The sequence below is a fragment of the Apodemus sylvaticus genome, chromosome 20 (genome assembly GCF_947179515.1).
Source record: "Apodemus sylvaticus chromosome 20, mApoSyl1.1, whole genome shotgun sequence".
In the NCBI taxonomy this organism is placed as follows: domain Eukaryota; kingdom Metazoa; phylum Chordata; class Mammalia; order Rodentia; family Muridae; genus Apodemus; species Apodemus sylvaticus.
The window spans coordinates 12612099-12633409 of record NC_067491.1 but is presented as its reverse complement, the minus strand read 5'-3'; the positions used below and the strand labels follow the sequence as shown (position 1 = coordinate 12633409).

Genomic DNA, 21311 nt, shown 5'->3' with positions numbered 1-21311 from the left:
CCTAGGGAGATGGCTCAGACCTTCATAAAATCATGAAGAATGATACCCAAAGTTGACCTTAGGCCTATGTGCACGCACACACAACCCCCCCCCACACACACACACATACATAAAGAGAAGGAACACATAGGAAGTGGGGAACACCATGGGAAAAACAAACTTTCAAGCAATGGACATATATGAAAAAGAAGAACACAAAGTCAATGGCATACACCAGATATATAACAAGATCAAAGAAGAAGACGTCCCCAAACTAAGGAAAGACACATTCATGTAGAATCGACACAAGAAACACAGAGAACACTAGATAGAAAAGACCAGAAGAGAAAATTCCCATGGCATTTAATAGTTGAAACAACAAGTATACATCACAAAGAAAGTATATTGAAAGCTGCAAGAGAAAAAAAAAAAACATAAGTTAGATATAGAGACATACAGACAGACAGACAGACAGACAGATAGTTGTCATCAAAATAACAGCTGGATTCTAAATAGAAATGTTGAAATTGCTCCAGAAGGGCCTGGAGCAATGTATTCCAAGCCCTAAAAGGCTATGACAGCCAGCTTGGAATAATATACCCAACAAAACTACCCACAATAATTGAGGGAGAAAGAAAAACTTTCCACATTATAAACAACCTAAAAAAATTATATCCAGCAAACAAACCTAAAGAAAATACAGGAAGCAGTATCTCAGGGCTGGCTAGAGGGTTGAGCATAAAACAGAGACTGTGGAAAAAAATATGAAGCCATCATTATTAAAGCACAAAATACCACTGGGAACACAGACAACACCAAAAATCAACAATGCAATGACTTTATTTCAATAAAGACTTTAAATATCCGTGGCTTCAACTTCCCACTCAGGCTGACTGAATGGATCAAGAAAATCCATCCACCTGTTCTCTACAAGAAGCAGATCTGAGCTTTAATGATGGGCACTGACTTTGAGTAAAAGGATGAACAAAAGTACTCCAATCAAATGGAACATGGGGCCAGGAAGAAGACAAGGGTCACTGTCCTAATATCTGACAAAACAGACTTCAAACTAAAACTAATCAGAAGAGACTAGGGAGACACTTCATTTGAATGAAGGGAACAGTTAACCAAGTAGTAATTGCTATTCTCTCTATATGTGAATATATATGTATGTATGTATATGTGTATATGTGTATGTATATATATGTACATATATATGTGTATATGTGTGCATATATACACATATACATGCATATTATATCCAGCAAGCAAATATTCACACACACACACACACTCACACACACACCATACACACACACACACACATATATATATATATATATCAAACTCAAGGCACTAAATTTAAAAACTGATGGCCCATTGGATACAAAGATACAGATCAACATCAATAGACAGGTTAAAAAAACAGCAATAGAAACAAGTGATGTCACAAATCAAATGAACTTAGCAGACATCTACAGAATATTCTACCTAAACACCAAAGAGTATGCATTCTACTTAGCAGCACACAAGAGCTTTTCTTACCAAAAAAAAAAAAAAAAAAAAAAAAAAGTGACCATACCCCTGGACATAAGACAAATCTTTACACAAACTTGAAAAAATTAATTAACTCCTTGTATCCTATCCAACCACAATGCAATAAAACTTAAAATTAACGACAAACAAATCTTGAGATGAAACAACTCATTATTGAATGATAAATGAGTTAAAAAAGAAGTCAAGAAAGAAAAAAGAAACTTCCTGGAAGTAAATTGAAATGAAAACATAACACAATGAAGTGTGAGGTACACACTGGAAGCAAACCCATAGGGAGAAAAGTTCTAATCACATGGTCCTCTCTGCGCCTGTCTCGGCTACGCAGAGGTAAGCTGTGACTGACAGGGTGGTTGTAAAGACCATGAGTTACAAGATAAGCTGGCTGTTCTAGAAAGGAATTGTTGCTATTTTTTAAACAAAAGGTACTAAGTGGGTGATATCTGACACATCTTGAAAAGTTTCTATTTTGTGACAGTTTACATTGCTCTCTTTGTATGTGACAGTTGTATAACTTTTCCTCTTATCTGGCATTAAAGCCTACAATAAATATTCAAACAATCCAGACAGGATCAAGAAAAAAAAAAACTAGCACAAGAAAATGACTTAATGATGCAGTTCAAAAATTTGGAAAAAATAGGAACAAACTAAATACAGACCCAGTCAATGGCAAGAAATAACAAAAATCAAGGCAGAAGGGGCTGAAGAGATGGCTCGGTGCTTAAGAGAACTGACTATTCTTCCGAAGGTCCTGAGTTCAAATCTCAGTAACCACATGGTGGCTCACAACCATCCATATAATGAGATCTGACTCCCTCTTCTGGAGTGTCTGAAGACAGCTACAATGTACTTAATATAATAAATAAATAAATCTTTTTAAAAATCAAGGCAGAAATCAATTAAATAGAAACACAAGACTATACAAAGAATCAATGAATCTAATAGCTGCCGCTTTGAGAAGACTAACTAGGTTGACAGCCCGGTAAACCAAAAGGAAGAACAGGAAGACCCGAAGGAACAGACTTAGAAATGAGCATGGAAATATTCCAACAGATTCTAAATAAATGCAGCATACTATAAGAGAATACTAAAGAACAAACAAATTTACACTCCACTAAACTGGAAACCCTAACAGGAATGTCTGAATTTCTAAATCCAGAAAAAAACACCGACATTGAACCAAGAAGCCAAAAAACTAAAAAAAAAAAAAAAAAAAAAAAAAAAAAAAAAAAAAAAAAAAAAGCCCACAATAGATGAGGAGGTTGAAACAGTAATAAAAACCCTGCCATACTGAAAAAAAAAAAAGGCATCAAGGACTAGATGGATTCACAGCAGACTTCTACCAGACTTTCATAAAACAGCCACAGTCAATCCGTCTTCAACTATTCAAACAGAAACAGAAAGAGCACTCAAACTATTTCCACAAAGCCGATATGTCTCTAATACAAAAACTAGGTGAAGATACAGGAAAAAAGGAAGAAAGAGGAGGAGGAGAAGAAAGGAAGGAAGGAAGGAAGGAAGGGAGGAAGGAAGGAAGGAAGGAAGGAAGGAAGGAAGGAAGGAAAGAAAGAAAATAAAGAAAACTAGCTACAGCTCAATATCCTTGGTCAACATAAACTCCATAGTGCTCAATAGAACATTTGCAAACAGAACACACACATCAAAAAGAAAGACCAAGCTTTTCATCCCTGAAATACAGAGATGGCCTCAGGATTTCTAACGCTGAGATCAAATACCATAACCAAAAAGCAAGTTAGGAAGGAAAGGGTTTATCTCGCTTACACTTCCACAGTGTAGTCCATCATGGTAGGAAGTCAGGACAGGAACTCACACAGGGAAGAAACCTGGAGGTAGGCACTGTAGGCGCTGATGCAGAGGCCATGGAGGGTGCTGCTCACTGGCTTGCTTCCCCGGCTTCCTCTGCCCACTTTCGTATAGAACCCAGGACCACCAGCCCAGGGATGGCTCCACCCACAATGGGCTGGGCCCTCCCCCATCAATCACTAATTAAGAAAATGCCTTAAAGCTAGATTCTATGAAGGCATCTTCTCAATTGAGGTTCTCGCCTCCCAGACAAGTCTAGCTTGTTTTAAGTTGACATAGAACCAGCCAGTATGTAGTTCAGCTTACATAAATGACCGTGATCATCTCAATAGATGAAAAAAAATTGCCTTTCACAAACTCCAACATGTATTGATGATAAAAGTCCCAGAGACCTTAAGGCTAGATGGAACATGATTTTATTTATATATATTATAAATAGCCAATATCATGCTAAATGGAGACAGGTTTGTATTAGTCCCACTAAAGTCAAGAACAAGAAAGGGATGAACACTGTCCCTGATGCTTTTAAATACTATGCTCTTAAATACTAGCTGGAACAATAAAGCAAGAGAAAGAAATTAAAGGGATTCAAATAGTGAAAGAAATCAAACTATCACTATTGTGGGTGATGTAATACTACACATTTAATATCCCAAACATCTACTAGGAAATGTCTACAGGGTATAGGTGCAGGGCAGGACATTCTGAATAGGACTCTAGCTGCTCAAGAACACCACAAAGCTTCTGCACAGCTACAGAATCAATTGGGTGAATGGGAACCCCTCAGGATGGGAGAGGCTCTTTCCCGGCTATACACATGACACTTGATTACTATCCAGAATATATAAAAAAAATTAAACATGCAAGGGATAGAAATAAAAAATAAAGGACCCATTTGAAAATTGGACGTTGGACCTGAACAGAGACTTCTGAAAAGAAGGGGGGGGGGGGGAAACGGCTTAAGAAAGGTCTTTAAATAGGTCCATGATCCCTAGAAATTAGAGAAATATAAGTCAAAACAACCGACAGCCATCCCTTCAGGAGTCAAGGACCAGCTAACAAAACCCTGTGTCCTGGCTGGTTTTGTGTGTCGACTTGACACAGGCTGGAGTTATCACAGAGAAAGGAGCTTCTGTTGAGATCCAGCCATAAGGCACTTTCTCAATTAGTGATCAAGAGGGGAGGACCCACTGTGGGCGAAACCATCACTGGGCTGGTAGTCTCCAGTTCTATAAGAAAGCAAGCTGAGCAAGCCAGGGGAAGCAAGCCAGTAAGAAACATCCCTCCATGGCCTCTGCGTCAGCTCCTGCTTGCTGACCTACTTGAGTTCCAGTCCTAACTCCTTTGGTGATGAACAGTAATGTAGAAGTGTAAGCTGAATAAACACTTTCCTCCCCAACTTGTTTCGTGGTCCTGATGTTTTGTGCAGTATTTTATTCCGTGTGGTTTGTTGTGGTCCTCTTGTGATTTGGTTCTTTGTTGTTGTTTAGCATATTGACCTCAATGTGCATTTGCTTTTTTTTTTTTTTTTTTGTCTTTTTAATAAAAGCTGGTTCTTACATTTCTTTTAATGCAGCTCTCTATGTCTGGCCCTTGTCTGTGACTTGCTGCTCTGTTCAATGCTGTCCTGTAAGGATGTGCTAAGCGCCGGCACAGCCACCTTCCCCTCTGTGGTAGGGGTTTACCTTTGCTGGTGTCGACAGAGCTGTGTATACAGTAAGCACCTACTAAAGGTAAGTTCTGTGCGACCTACCTTTCAGAGAATCACTTTAGGAAACATGGTAAGAGAGAATAACTGAGAATGTTTGCAACCAAGAATTTGCAACCAAGAACCTACCTGTCTATCCTGTGAACAGTTACCTAATTAAATATGCAAAGAACCTCTGCCCTTCACCTGCAGGCGCAGGAATGGCAATGCTCCTTGGTCATAGCCTACTCTCAAATTGATGGCCTTGTTAGGAAGAGAGACTTAGAAATGACCGAAGCCTTGCATACTTATTTATTTAAGAATGCTACTCAGGAAATTTAGAACCCACACTAATTTTTTTTTTTAATCTCTCATAAGAGACAAAGTATTTTGGATGAACTGAGTCATTGGGTCAAATATTATACCATAAAACACCAAGTCATTGCATAGCCCTGCTGACCTGACTGTGGCAGCAAGAGGAGAGAGGGAGAGAGAGGGAGGGGAAAGGAGAGAGAGGGGGAAGAGGGAGAGAAACAGGGGGAGGGGAAGGGGAAGGGAAAGGGAAAGGGGAGAGGGAAGGGAAGGGGAGGGGAGGGGAGGGAAAGGTAGAAGAGAAGGGGGAGGGAAGGGTAGAGGGGGAGGGTAGGGGAAGGGAGAGGAAAGGAGAGGGGGAGGGGAAGGGGAGGGAAAGGAGAGGGGGAGGGGAGAGGGAGGGAGAAGGGAAGAGGGAGGGGAAGGGGGGAGAGAAACAGGGGGAGAGGTAGGGAAAGGGGAAGGAGGAAGAGATAGGGAAGGGGGAGGGGAGGAGGGGAAGGGGAGAGAGAGAGAGAGATAACACAGCTACACAAAAAGCTAGAGGGAGGTCTGGGCTCTTAGATGGAGAAAACTGGCTGGCGCCCCGGAAGCTCATTGTCTTTATGGAGCTGAATGAACAGAGAGGCAGGGCTCCTGCATAAGGCAGAGCAAGATGCAGTGTTATCACACACACATAGATAAGGAAGTGGAGTCATCACACCCAGATAAACAAGGAGACAAGGGTTGCGGTGTACAGCGGGATCAAGGAAACCAGGTTAGCTAGTCTGGGGAGGAGCAGTCTCTATGGCAACGGTCTTTAGAACCATCTAGGCGGATTCTATGGTGGACAGTTTCTGCACAGGCTATCAGCTCCACACTTGGAGCAGGAAGAATTAGCGATTTCCCTAAGCTATCCTAGGGAAGGCTCTGCCGCTTTCCCATGGGTCCAAGGCCATCAAGTTCTTGGCATGCCTGCGTTCACATCAGCAACACACACTTAGTACTCGGGACTCCACTCGAGGCTTCCTTTAAGAAAACGTGCGGTTTTAGTATTGATAGTGGGATAAAAAACAAACTGTGTGATTTCATTCTGAGAACTCTAGGCTTGCCTGCTGCATACAGTTTGTCACGTAAAGTTGAAGTTATGGTTTACAAACCCCACTTTATCTTTAAGAGCATGTCTCTATAATTCCTGCATTGGACACATAATACTGTTGGAGGAAAAAAAAATACTAAACTGCTAGTGTCCAACCATATCACAGGTAAAGATGAGGGTCAGTTCCTCAGCTTGTTGGGGGCTTTGTAGCTGATCTGTGCACAACCCTATGTCCAGTGGGTGCAGGTCAGGACCTTCCGGGACGGAGTCATTTCACAGGCCATCCATGTAGAAGTCACTCCAGGCACGGACCTGGATAAAACTTCCTGCAATTCTTGCTACCTGCTTTCTGATCATTTTATAAAAATAATAATAGTAATAATAATAAAATAGAATGGCTAATTTCAAGAACAGTGGCTTTGTGGGTTGCCTCACAAGTACTTGATTGAACCTGGACATTGTTTTCATGAACTGGCTGATTTCAAAAGAGTCGTAAGTACTTGCTGTCTGGTCCGAGATAAACCTACATTCGCATTGCGCCCCAGTTTGTCCTAACCATTATAGGTTGCTGAGGTGAATAAAAGCCCCTCCTACCTACATGTGGAAACTGATATTTTCCACATTGATATTAATTTTGCTAATACGAGGCAAAATAGCTTTCTCCGCATCTTTCTGTGTACATGTGCGTGCACGCGCCTGCACACCACAGTGCAGTATCTGGGCGTTTTGTGTGTACTGTTGTTTCAAGCCTTTTTTGTATGTATATGTACATAACTTCTAAAAAGAAAGCTATTCTAACGTTTATGTCACCACACCTTCACTTGCGGCTTGCTATAGTTCTGTAAAACAGTTTTTCTTCACCTCCTGAATGCTGTGCTCTCGCTGCCCGAAATGGTCTTGAGGTATCATATCAGTGGCGCCTTTTCCTCCCTATCCTTCCCAATAGCCCATCTGTGGTCTGATCCTAAGCTTTCCAGTGAAGTGAAGATATAAATAACTCCTACTACAAACACCTCTCCTGCAGGGCACAGTGTGGGAGGAGACCGAAGGGGCGGAGGGATTCAGGAAGGAAAAAAAAAAAAAACCTATGGCGGGTTCAGTTAAACAAAAGTTTACGTGAAGCCGCCACTCAGAAACTGCTTCATCTCAGAGTAGTCTCACACCCCACAGAGCTTCACAGGTAGGGCAATGGGCGAGGTAATTACTGAAACTTCAAAGCTGAACGCACTTCAAGAACAATTAGCGCCTTTCTGAAATTAGAACCAGCTCCAGCAGAATCCCATGAAGAAGTAATCTTGAAGATAAGTTCACCACTTTGCCCCCAGAATTCTATTGTGGTTGCAGGAAACGGAAGCAAGATCTCATAGAAACAACGGACAACTCCGCCTTCCCACTCACCCCTGCCACACAGACACACGGTTGTGTCCGAGGGCAAAGGGTCATGTTGAAAGTTTCCTGTAGTGCTGAGTGGAAGAACTCGCGGGGAGCGGCGGAGGTGGGTAAGCTGTGTGTGGCATTGGACTGGAATTCTCTTAATGAAAGAGCTTATGTTCTCAAAGAGCTGAAAAACAGCTCCAATTTTCTGGTGACCTAGAATAAAATAGCCTGGGAGAGGGGGTCGGGTAAAATACAGAGTGTGCAAACAGCTCTGCAGCATAGGGGAGGGGTGCTCGCATGAACTCTAGCGCATGCGCACAGCTCTGCAGCCGAGTTAAACTAGTATGGAGCGGCATAGGCTTGAAGCAGTAACTCAGTCACACCAGCATCTACTGTTAACAGACAGGCCCACCTGGACGAGCTCTGCATGGTCACATTTCACGGTCCTTTGTAGACGGTTGTGATAGTGTATGTCCCTAAATTTGGTCAAGCCACCTATAAGCATTATCTTAATGACCAGCATACACTAGGTATGTTTGTGCATTTAGTTTTTAATCCTGTCTTGGCTTTGCTTTTCCCAGTTTGCAGAGAACGAATCTGAGCTCACATACTAGCATTCTGCATGTCCTTTGAGCTGCTTTTGGCCAGTCCTTGGTTGGTGACTCAATGAAGACAGGGGTACAGAGAAGACGTTTAGAATTGCCCCTGTCCGTTGACATCAGTCTTCTCAAAAGTACAGCAAGAAATTTTGGAAGAAGTGATTATCATGTAATATAGCTACTTGAGATAAAATGCAACCAGAAATCGGTAGGTGGAGATCACAAGCTTCAATTGCTGCGGTCCTACCTGTAAACCCCGCTCTGCTCCTAGGGGCTGGTGGCTTCCTGGCTCCTACGCTGTTACGTCTTACTGGGATGGCTCCAAGTGTCTCTTGAGCTGAGCCATTCTAGCAGTAGACCACAACAGAACAGAGACATCTCCAGTTTTCTACTCAAGTTCCGCACGTACCGAAACAAGCAGACCACACAGAACTGAGACACGCGCATGTGTTCCGTTAGTTCTAGTGAGGGTGACTGAGACAGCCATGCCCGATTGGCCAGAACAAACCAGAAGGCATCGTACCATAGAACTCCTTTTAAACTGAGCACTACTGTTTAGCATACACTCACACGCTAATTGTGATTCTCAGAGATTTTCCTCACTCAGATCTCTTATATGAAATGTGTAGCTGTAGAGACTACATGATTTTTATATGAAGCATTTCAGGCCAAGCCAGGCATATGATAACTGTTATGTAAGCATTAGCTATCTTTAATAGTAATGGTGATCTTACTAATGAGCCTATTCTACAAAATGAGCTATTCCACAGAGGGTTACTACGAATAAAGTAGTGGATATTTGGCCTGTGTCTTCAGAGTCACAGACATATGACTTCACAGAGATAACGGTGCAGTTTATCATCTAACCTGGACATGACTTCCCAATGACTCTATTAGAAGCCTATATCCCTTGTTTTACTCCCAGAAATCCATTTTATGTTTTGCTAAGATTAATTACTACATGCCTTGAGCTAAGAGAAAAATATCACTAGGGGATGTTCTTTCCACTGTGAAATTCACTTAGTAGAAGGCACACATGCACACACACACTCACACACACACACACACACACATATACACACATGCACACATATACACACTCATACTTACACATGTGCACACATGCACACATATATACACATGTACACATATATACATACACATGCACACATATATACACATGCACACATATACACATACACATGCACACATATACATACATGCACATATATATACATACACACATAAACATATACATGCACACATATACACAAACACAGATACACACATGCACACATACACATCATATATACATATACGCACACATATATACATACACACATATGCACGCATACACATGCACACATATTCACATACATACACTCACATATACACACATGCACACATGCACACGCGCCTGCATACACAATCATAAATAATCCAGAAAAGTAGAAACTACAGCGACAGAAGGAACATGCTAAGAAACACAGATGCAAGTGCCATGTTTACTCTGGAAGGAACAAAGGATTTGATGGAGAAAGGATGCTGGGCCTTATGGGATGAAAGCAGGTTAATAGCCTTTTCTTCACTAATGTCCTACAGTGTTCCAGCTGCATCTTCTATTGCTCTCTCAACACAACCCACCTCTCCATTCCTGCTGGACCAGTCTCCTGTACACCTTTGATCTTATCACTTATCTGACAAAGCTGAGCTTGCTCCTTTCTCCTCCCCATCTCTCCTCCCTTCCCCTCTTTTCCTCTTCCCTTCCCCCTCCTCCTTCTTTCTCCTACCTAGTAAACCATGGCCTCAGTCCCATGAGCCCTTGCAACTTGACACAGTCATATCCTCTAACCACATACGAGAGCATATCATCCAGGAGCACTGTAATGCTTATAACTGTCTGGCATTTCCTCCCATTGTGACAACCGTTCCATAGCACGTGGCAATCAATGTGATAAGCCACAGCACAATAGAAATGGTCAGAAATATTTTCTGAAAGGAACTGTTTGACCAGTTCTCCTCTCTCTGGTTCATCTGATGTGGAATACATTTACAAAATTTTAGACATTCAAATAATGAGAGGTGAGAACATTCTTGCTTCCGTCAGTAAATTTACCAACTGAAAGTCAGAGTACCATAGGAGAGATAAACTAGCTGGATAAACTCTGTGGATGTGAAAGAAACATGACCTGTGGGGTCGAGCACATGTTTGGTTTGTAAGAAGGCTATGAATAGGGTTCTTGTACTGGGAATCTGTAAGTGTGCTGTTGAAAGAAAGAGTTTACAGGTTTAGAAATGAAATGGGAGTGATTAAGTAGACATTTTTGTGAGGAACTGTAATATCTGTGTGTCAAGTAAAAGAAGGTTATGGGCGGTGGGGGGGGGGGAACCTCAGTGGGTACAGTGCTACCCAAGTGTGAGGACTTGAGGGTCAGGTTCCCAGGACCTGTGTGAGAGCCAGATGCCACAGTGCAAGTATGTAATGTCTGTGCTCCCGAGAAAAAGGAGGCAGACACAGGAGAGTTCAGAAACGTGTGGGCCACCTAGTCTGGCATGCATGGCAAGGAAGGGCTAGACACCTCTCTCAAAGAAGATGGAAGATCACCACCACACACACACACACATACATGCAAGAAATGGCAGCCGGGCAGTGGTGGCGCACGCCTTTAATCCCAGAACTTGGGAGGCAGAGGCAGGGGGATTTCTGAGTTCAAGGCCAGCCTGGTCTATAGAGTGAGTTCCAGGACAGCCAAGGCTACATACACAGAGAAATCCTGTCTCAAAAAAACAAAAAAGAAAAAAGAAAAAAAGAAAGGAAGGAAGAAAGAAAAGAAATGGCATGTGTTCATATACAGTAACACACACAAACACACACACACACACACAAACACACACATGTACATGTATGCACCAGGTAACAGAAATGAAGGTGGGGGGCATTTAGACACATCCAGGTCCCATACCTCACTATGTCTCCCTACTGCTTTTCTCAGAGCATTCCTAGTTAGTCTGGTCTGCTTCTCTTCTCTCACCCCCTTCCTTCTAACAAAAACCACAAACACGCATTCACTCACACGATACTATATTCAGGGCAAAAGGTGAACTGCCTCCCACGAACCCTAGTGGTGAGGTGACTAGATCACCAGAGCCCTTAGTTGTTTTTAAACTTTTGATCGGAAATCCGTAGAAAGAATAATGAAGAAGATGCAGACTTCGTGTCAGCGGTCCATTCGGCACCTCTCGTTTCTAAATCCACATTTGTTTGCTCCAGTAAGTTCTCTGCACACCTTTCCTGGTCAGCTAGCACCATATCACCATATCACGTTAGCCAGTAGAAGGCACAAGATGGCTCCTTTACTGGAGCACTATGAGTTTCTTCTGCCCCAGAAGTTTCTCCAGCTTCTGAAACTCTGATCATACAACAACTCGCTTTCTAGCTCTTGCAACACGGGCAGCTGCTCCAGTGCCAGGTTCCTGCCTTGGATATAGCTTCTCCTATTCCAAGCTCCTTCAGTAATCAGAGCTTCTCCACTACCTGATTCCAGCAGAGGAAACAGCTTCTCCTACACACGTCTCTCCAGCAAACTCGAGTTCCCAGAGCTCTGCTGTTGCAGAAAGAGTACCTTCTGGGGCGCCCGGCTCCCACGATGCTGACTCTGTTCCAGTGCTGAGAGCAGCAGTACTCAGGAGCCAGCAGCTTCCCCCGACACTCCTCTTGGGTGATTTTGCAGTCAACTGCCCCCTTTCTGCCAAAAGCTTTCCCCAACACTGAAAAGAGTAGCTTTCCAGTAAATTCCAAAGGGCGAACGTCCAGTACTTACAGCACTGCGGCACAGTCATGAGCTCTGTGCCACGTAGAGGCTGTAAACACACCTTCAGCGTCTCTGCCCCAAAGAAAGAATAGGAATGGAACTGAGGAGAAGGAGGAGGAGAAGGGGGGGGGGGGAGGAGGAGGAAGAGGAAGATCTGTCTCTATCCTAGAGGTCATGACCACCATTCCTGCTGTGTGCACACATGACCATTGCTGCTGTGTCTGTAAACATGACCACAACTGTTGTGTCTGAACACATGAACACTCCTGCTGTGTGCACACATGACCACTCCTGCTGTGTGCACACATGACCACTCCTGCTGTGTGCACACATGACCATTCCTGCTGTGTCTGTACCCTTTCTAACTTCCTTTCACTTCTTACTAGGGAACCCCTCTTTATCCTAACCCTCTCTTGTAATTCAAAATTCTTCAAACCTTCTTGTTCAAACAACTATGTGGATTCTAAACCTGCTGATTGATAAATTTTCCCCCCTCGGCCAGGCGATGGTGGCGCACAGCTTTGATCCCAGCACTTGTGAGGCAGAGGCAGGCGGATTTCTGAGCTGGAGGCCAGCCTGGTCTACAGAGCTAGTTCCAGGACAGCCAGGGCTACACAGAGAAACCCTGTCTCAAAAAAAAACAAAAAACAAAAAAAAAAAAAAAAAACAAAAATTCCCCCTCATCTTAAAAAAAAAATATATGAGAAATAACTGCAAAAAAAGAACTTCCACTTGTTCCATATTCCGTAAACCTGCTTAAAACGCCTCTGTCCAAACCTCAGACCTACATATATCCATCATTCAGAAGTGGAAAAATTGATCACATGCACTTATTTGCAAACCCAATCTCCACCAATATATCTATCAATCAAATTAGACTTGTTTTCTTTTCCCCCTTTGGGGAAACCAACTATGAAAGCTCCAAACTTTCATTTTCTATTATTTGAATAAAATCACTGACATGTGTTCTCACGGCTACTCATTTAAATCCCTGGATGAAGAGTGGACACACAGACAGAGAGGCGTGTACACAGACAGAAGGGAGGTCGGTTGACCCGTGGCAGGAGCCCGCCACGCTATAGCAATGTTTTCTACCTCTAGTTCTTGTGTTTGGTTTTTCTCCTTTTGGGGAGCTTCTCTTCAAAATTAATACACCCTGGAACTGTCATTTTGCTTGACCATGAAAACTGTAACTAGGGACAATAAATCCAGCAATATTTGAGAAAGATGAAAGGCGTACCACCCAAGAGGAGAGAGAGGAAAACCACCACAGGAGAGATTGGATGGAAGGAGCGGCGGACCACTGACCCCTGAGGTGCACAGTTTCAGCAAACCGTGCACAAAGAGAGGACGGAAAACCCGAGTCTCTCAAAAGCACACGTGCCCTGTGGCTCCTGCATCTCTGTGGGTAGGGGTGTTTTTCCCAAAAGTAAATCAAAATTCAAGAAAGTAAATGACAAAGACCAGCAAAAGGATGAGTGAAAAATTAAATCCTATTCCTCAGGTTAGAAAATGGAAGCTGACAGGGACACTAGGGGGAATGACTCGGGGTCACGAGAGAGCGCGCCTGTAGCCGGGAAGGCACAGGTCATCGCGAAGGTCACCACGAGTTAGGGTAAGAGTCTTGTTCTCAGGGTTTGTGATTCAAAAGCTCACAAGGGTTAAATTCTCCATTCACAGTTGGCTCTGTTTCTTATTTAAAACAGTAGGTTTTCCTTCAAGTCCTTCGGTGAAATCACGTGATTGGGAAAGAGGCGGGGCATCTCAAACAAAACGCCAGGGGGTGTGGGCAGCTTTGACCGGTTGGGGTATTAAGCAGTTTAGCACGGCTCAGCAGCTGTCTTAAGTGTTATGTCAACTATTATGACATAAGCTAAGGGTGTTGAAATATGAGGATGTGTGTTTTCTGACAGGGAACGGGTGACAATTTGAAGGGTCGGTTTTTTAACATGGCAAAAAAGAAAAGGGGGTAAGAATTCAGAACAGATTGTCAACCAACAGAACGTGAGAAAAGGTTCATGTCATTGGGGAAAAGTTGAAACTCTTCAAAGTTTTTAAGGAAACTACCATTTTCCTGTTATTTCAGAAATATCTGTAAATGCTAGTATCTTAAAGGAGAAACATGAGGCAAACTAAAGTGTGTTTTACATTCTTCTTTTGCTATTTATTCTCTGAACCTTCCTAATCCTGTCTCAGATAAAGGATGCTCACTCCTACATAGGTTTCCTTCCGCTTTCGCTCCCCCAAGGCAGGATTCTGTGGGACCTACAGGGATCCTGAGACTTTATGCACCCAAACAAAGCATCTTTGGTAAAGACCAAAATAAGCTTTGCTTGATAAGATTATCCTATCCAGACCAGGAATTATGTATCTTGGTCAACAAGCCTATGTGGTGGCTGCATTGCTGTCAACTGTTGAGGTCTTTTTAAAAAGAGGATTTCAGGCCAATGTCAAAATAATGTTAACCTCAGACGTACGATGTTACTAACCGCATGCTTCCTTTGGGTATATCCACTTCGTTGTACAAGTATAGACTTCTCCACGGGTGTATTTTAATTTGAAGTATGTGCATGAATGACTTGCAAAAATGGCCCACATGTAGATTTGGGGGCATCATTGAAGGTAGACAAAGCAGTAAATACGTATGCATATCTCTGTTCATAACCTGTGCTGAGGACAATGGTTACTAAAGCAGGGGAAAAATGCTAAGCTTTTTTTTTTTTTTTTTGGTCTTTCGAGACAGGGTTTCTCTGTGTAGCCCTGGCTGTCCAGGAACTCACTCTGTAAACCAGGCTGACCTCGAACTCAGAAATCCTCCTGCCTCTGCCTTCCCAAGCGCTGAGGACTAAAGGCGTGCGCCACCACTGCCCAGTTATGCTGAGTGTTTTAAATATCTAGACAGTACAAAATTAGCCAGACTGTCACCCTAGAAATTAGCCAAGCAAGTCTGCAATCGTTGTTGTTTTTAGGGAGCGGACCTAAAATACAAAAAGATGGAATGAAATCCAGCAAAGGAAAAGTTCACAGGAAGCTGAGTAGCCAAGACTGCGCGGTCACGTGACGCGGCCAAGCAGCCCGCTTTCAGGACACTTACTTGAACAGTGGAGTTCCACAGACAACACATTTATAAATTCCAGGGTCTTTGTGATGTGTGTATTCTCCTTCGAAGGCACTGATAAACGATAAACAGAGCGTCAAAAATGTTAACAAAGCTAGTATTGCTTCTTTATAGAACAGGTTGGTTTAAAATACATTTCTCTGGTAAAGCTTCTCAGGGTCTTTGGCCCTAAAATGAGAATAAACTTGAACAATGGTAATATACTTCATATATATATATATATATATATATATATATATATATATATAATTTAATACATATTTATATATTTAATATATTGACATATTTAATATTATATATATATAATAAAATGTGCGTATAACTACTCTAAACCAGTATAGGTTAAGTAAAAATTATCATGCCATCCACTAAGTAATTCTTAGAATATTTTTCAAATTAAAAAAAAAAAAAAGGCCATTGTCCGAGTCACATGAAGATCTTATTACCTAAGATCTCTGCCGCCCCACACTATGCAAGAGGGGACCAGAAAATGTAGCAGCTTCCAAGTCTTCAAGTGGAAGGAGTCTTATTTTTTGGTTTGAAAAGGAATATTGCAGCTTTAAGGGAATATTTTTCTAAGTTAACAATCTTAAAGGCGAGGAGGTCACTCGGTTAATACAAATCAGCTGTGTAGCCCAACAAAAAGTCTATGTGCTCTGCAGCTTGTTTTTATTATATCGTTTCGTCCTCTTTACGAGGTCCAATTTTTTATAAACAGAATTTTTAAGAATGACCTAATCTCTGGTTGTTTGTGCGCATTAAATCATTTTGTCAGGCATGCACACAGCACTGGCGGGCAGAAGTCCTGTATGCCGGGATCTAGAGCCACCGCCAGCACAAGGAAGGCACCCCTCGTTGGAGCTTCGACATGTAGTAAACTTGGTCAGCAGTGGGGGCTGTGACAGGGAGAGGTTGGTGTCTATTAACAAGGATCCCCTGTGTGGGAAAAGAGCTCTTTTAGCTCATGAATGGAAACACAAAGTTACATCATTAATAAATCTGGATCAGAGGTAACGTTTACAGTGCACGCCAAGCTCCGTGGTATAAATTAGACAACAAAATCATTGGGCCTTGGCAAGTTACTCTTTAGCTGGAATCAGCTGAGAGAGATTTTATTTTATTCACTAAAAACAGTCTTGGAAGTGAACGAACTCCTCCCCCCATCCCTTTCTAGGACCAAAGCCATGCAAGGGCAGTTATTGAAAATTTTTGACATTCCAACCACAAATGAGCCAATAAATACTTTCTCCACATGTGCTTCAAAAAGAAATCGGAGTGGGGTGGAAAGGAACTAAATTATGCTACCTTCTTTTTGCAGCCAAAACGTCTATGCTTTACAATGGCCACCTTCAAAATGCCAGCCTCCTTGGCGTGGCGCCACCTCCCTCACAGTTTTCCTTGCTGTGATGTCGTCCAAAAAAATAAAAAGGTACCCAAATCGCTATTGCTTCCACACATTTCGTTGTAAACTGAAAACAGTCCCTTAGCAAAAATCCCACGACTTTATGTAGATAGCATGTTTGCTGAATGGAGAGACGCAGAAACAGAACTCAGCCTCAACCTAAACAGTGCCATCTCCAGCCTTTCAAACACAGCCCTTGGCAGGCCTTACCCAGCACCTACAGTTTCTTTAAAATAATCAAAGGGAAGAAGACTCCAAGGAGGGAAAGGAAGTAGTGCCCGCCTGCGCGCCTGCGCGCCCACCCGCCTGCCTGCCTGCCCACCCACCTGCCTGCTTTTATTACAGCACACATTACCTTTCTGTTCCTTTCTCCTGAGTGACATGGTACTGTAGGGGTGTCAGCCGCTTCCTCAGTTCCTGCTGGGAAAAGACCACCTTATAGTTCTTTTTATCCCTACATGACCCTGGAAAGAGAGGATATGGGAGAAAGAGTCATTTTAGCCTGAATGCTAAATACTTGCTTTGGCCAGCCGCCACGGCACAGCCTCTACAGTCACTTGTCAATGACCAGAGAGTCCCCAACGGACTACAAAACCTTACCTGAGCTGCAGCCAGTCTCCAAGTTCAAACAGAATGCACTTAAAAGAGTCAACTGATTCCTCTGGAGCAGTGACAATGTGTTGCAGCCAAAGGCGTTTGTGTTCAGGATTGTGGCATATCCTTCACACCATCTGATACCTTGAAACCTCTTTTGAAAAGGTGAATTCAGTAACATGCATGTATGTGCAAGAGTGAAGTGATAAGGAACATACAAGGACTCACTCAGTAATTTTGTGACTTGGGAGACTGCCCTGAGGCCATCCCCACACCAAGATGACCACCTACCATCCAATTTAATTTTCTGAAGGACCTAAACATATCTTTTTTTTTTTTTCCTACAGCAGGAACTGCTGTTTTCTATGAGTCTAACAGAAGACACTTTAGTAGGTTCTATGTGGTCTTTAGAATGCAATGCTTTTCTAAAGCCTGGGTCTTACCAGGCCAGCAAGAAGCTGCCAGGAGACGTCAGGAGAGGGTGTTTACTTATACACGATGAGATTCAAGAATTCCAGAGAGAGAGAGAGTGAGTCAGAGACAGACACAGAGACAGAGAGACAGAGGCAGGAAGAAAAAGACGCAGACAGATGGAAGCTGAATGTGATTTTACTTCAGGGCTTGTGCTGTCCTGGCCCTGTTCGGCTGGGAGGATTTCTCTGATCAGGGGTATCTGAATGGTGAAATGCTGCTAATGTTACTGACAGCGAGGGTAGTTTTATTTCAATATACGAAGACTGCGGTGAAATGTTCAGACAACACCTGTTTATTATTATTTTACCTGAGCGGATGACTGAGAAGAACCACGACTGAGCCAGGAAGGCCATTGCTCGCTGCAGGAATGGGCCCATCCTTGGCCATCCACCACAGTAGGAAAGCTGGCCACAGACGGCCCTCCACACAGAGATTCCCTACCGTGTCTTGAATTTAGCCTTGGTATCCTGAATAGGAAATTCAACTTCTCCTGACTTGGCTGTGGAAACCCTTGCCGCTGTTTACTTCTGAGGCACCTAATGCAGAATATGAGATTACCGAAATTAAACTCGGCAAGACTTAGCTAGGCGGCTAGCCTGATTGTGGGACTGAAGACGGGCTATCAGCTTCCAGAACTGGGGCCACCTAGGCAGAAGGCTGATTCTCCACCAGAAAATGGAGCCAGGGAAAGAGCAAACCAAAGCCAACAGAAGATAACAGGAGTCATGCTGACCTCTACCAACCTTTGTTGGTCTAGGAAGAGACCCAGGAAGAACCGGCACACCAGCGTCAGCTGAGGGCCTCCCACCTAGCTGAACAGCTGCTAACACCAGGCTCATCCTGGTGGGAGAAACCCGGCTTACTGCGGTCCTGGGGCATAAACAGAAATGTCTCCCAATAATTGCCTGTTCGGCTTGAATGAAGAAGGCTTCTTTCTCAAAACAATAAGTACCCTGAGTTGGGTGAGTTCCTGTTTACCCCCCTCACAGGCTTCTTAAAATTTATTTCACTTTTATTTATTTGCTAGAAGGGTGCCTGCTGATTTTGTCACCAAGTTCATTAATCGGAAACTTAATCTGACAAATTATCATGGTTAAAATTATTGGTTCCAAAGGGCTTGATAATTAAGTTCCCAACAATCAGAATTAAGCAAATCTGTCGAAAATATTTTGGGTTAATATACGTTCATTCATACAAAAAGGCCAATTGTGCTCCCGACGCTGGGAGAGCCCAGTCACCCATCTGTATGTCATTTGGTACAAGAGAAGCAACCGCAGGTTTAAATTACATGGTATTGGATTGCAATTCCCTAACATTGGATGCGTTTCTGCTTTTTTACCTTGAGTCATTTTACTAAGGAGTGTTCATAAAAAAAAAATAATAATAATAAAATGTTTTAAAAAGCAGCTTCAAGCACAGATGCTTGCAAATCACTTAGGCAAAGATGTTTCTCTCTCTTTCACTCTTTCTCTCTCTCAAAAATAAAAAAAAAATCTCTTTTCTGAAGGAAAAGAATAAGATTGTTGGTCAGTATTGACGAGCCCTGTCATGTATTGGTGGGGGTGGGGGCGGGGGGTAAAATTGAAAACATCTGATTGAAGTAAAAAATACAAACATAAAAGCCTTACTGGAGAATGGAGGGTCCCTATCCCATAGATTAGAAATTACTTTTGATCTAAACATTCTTAAAAAACAGATTGTTTTCCGCTATGAGCCCATCTCATTAGCTGTGCTGCCGAGACCCCGTTTTAATGGTGAACTTTGAAAGGGACACGCCGTACTCCTTTGTGACTGCCCATCGCGTGTGGAAGGGGGGAGCTTTCACCCCAGCTTTCTTTGTTTGTCTTTCAAGAACCACGAAAGCAGCATTCACACAAATTTTGGAGGAATGCGCCCTCTGTCACAGCCTACAAATTATTTGGTTTTGGTCCACTTAAAGGTCATCTTCCAAATTAGCGAAATTTTCCTACATCCTAGCTTTTCAACCTTAAATATCAATGTTGCTTCCTAACTGTAAGTGAGGTTTATTCTCTGGGAAAGGCTGCTGATTATGTAAAGTGGTCAAACTTCATACACTTTTTATTCTTTGGTCAGACTGTGTTCACCAAATAATTAGGCATTAAAAGTATATCTAAAAGCAAAAGGAAGGACATGCATATTAGAAGTAATTACTATGATTTCTGTATTGAACAACTCAATGAGAAGTTTTTAATAAAAGTCTCACCACACCAGGCAATAATAGACTTCCTGGACAATCGAAAGCTGTGTTGATACACTAATTCCGTTAGCATAACCAACACTGGCGTGTACAGAGAGAGCCTTTACTTCGGTCTCTGCCCTCTACTCCCTACCAGACTGACCGTGCCAAAGGCTCACGGTGCCAGTGTTGATTCTGAAGACATCATTTCATTTTGAAATCTGAGCATCGTTCATTGGGTGTCTGGTTTCCCTTTACTATCTCCACTTAGGTACCGTAATTTTCTCATTACACAGGGCAATTTAACATTAGTGTTATACGACATCTGTTCAATGGCTTCTAAATTGGCCTAGAAGTATGTCAGGGAGAGAGGTAGCCCTTTCTTGAAATGTTTAATAGCACACTTTGAAGGCACAAGTCAGTGCACACACATGCAACACAGTACAATGATATCATCCCCTGGATATCTAATCATATCCCATTCCCTGTAGTGTAATTATTACGTGGATCAGATCTATCCTAAACCCAATCCAGACCTATTTAAATACAGAAATATGCCCAGGGTATTTTTTCTTTATACCAAGGTATCTTCCACGTTGCTGTTGCGGGAAAGAGTTGAAACTTCAGTAGCTACCCAGGTGCAAGAGGGACACACCTGTAACCCCACACAGCAAGGTTTCTCACCCCCAACACACTCACACTCACACATACACACACACACACACACACACACACATACCACACACACTTCTAAAATGGAGTCTGCATTCTGGTTCTTCCTGCTTCAGACTGTGACCAAAGGTGTTTCATCAGACTAGACACTGTATGGATGACAACAACTGGGATTTAGCAGTCTCCTGGGTACAGCATCACAGAGGATTCTGAGGTTAAAATCCAGCTTAAAAGGTAGCAGCTTAGATGGTTCGGTGTGCACCAGGATTCTACTGGTAATTATTTTCAATCAGACCCTCAGAAAAGCATTTTTCTAGCAAGTTACCTTTTAAAAAATGAAGAAAATGGGTAGGAAGGGAGAAGACGGTGCTAAGATTAAGTTCTGCTCTGCACCATGCGTGCTTTCAGATGCTTAAGTCCACTTTACAGACAGAAACTAGTCTCATAGTATTGGTTATAATATAACTTACTAAGGAGACATAGCAACTCAAACATGCAGTTGCTGAACTGTATAACTATTTCGGTGACTAAGAAAATTAGGTAACTAGGTCAAATTATGCAGTAAATTTTTACTAAAAAACAGAAAGGCCTACACTGAAGAGGGAAGGCAACCCGTGGAAGAAGCCCCTGGT

At 42.6% G+C, this 21311-nt stretch overlaps 1 protein-coding gene across 2 annotated transcripts in view; it reads right to left on the bottom strand.

Annotated features, from left to right (window-relative positions):
- Msrb3 (methionine sulfoxide reductase B3) overlaps positions 1–21311 on the bottom strand; it is a 133288-nt gene that overhangs the window by 57606 nt on the left and 54371 nt on the right. For both annotated transcript variants that reach the window (XM_052166046.1, XM_052166045.1), the window contains 2 exons: positions 17098–17206; positions 15317–15394 (listed from right to left, as the gene is read on the bottom strand). In XM_052166046.1, coding sequence (XP_052022006.1) covers positions 15317–15394; positions 17098–17206 — 187 coding nt within the window. The remainder of the gene's footprint in view (positions 1–15316; positions 15395–17097; positions 17207–21311) is intronic.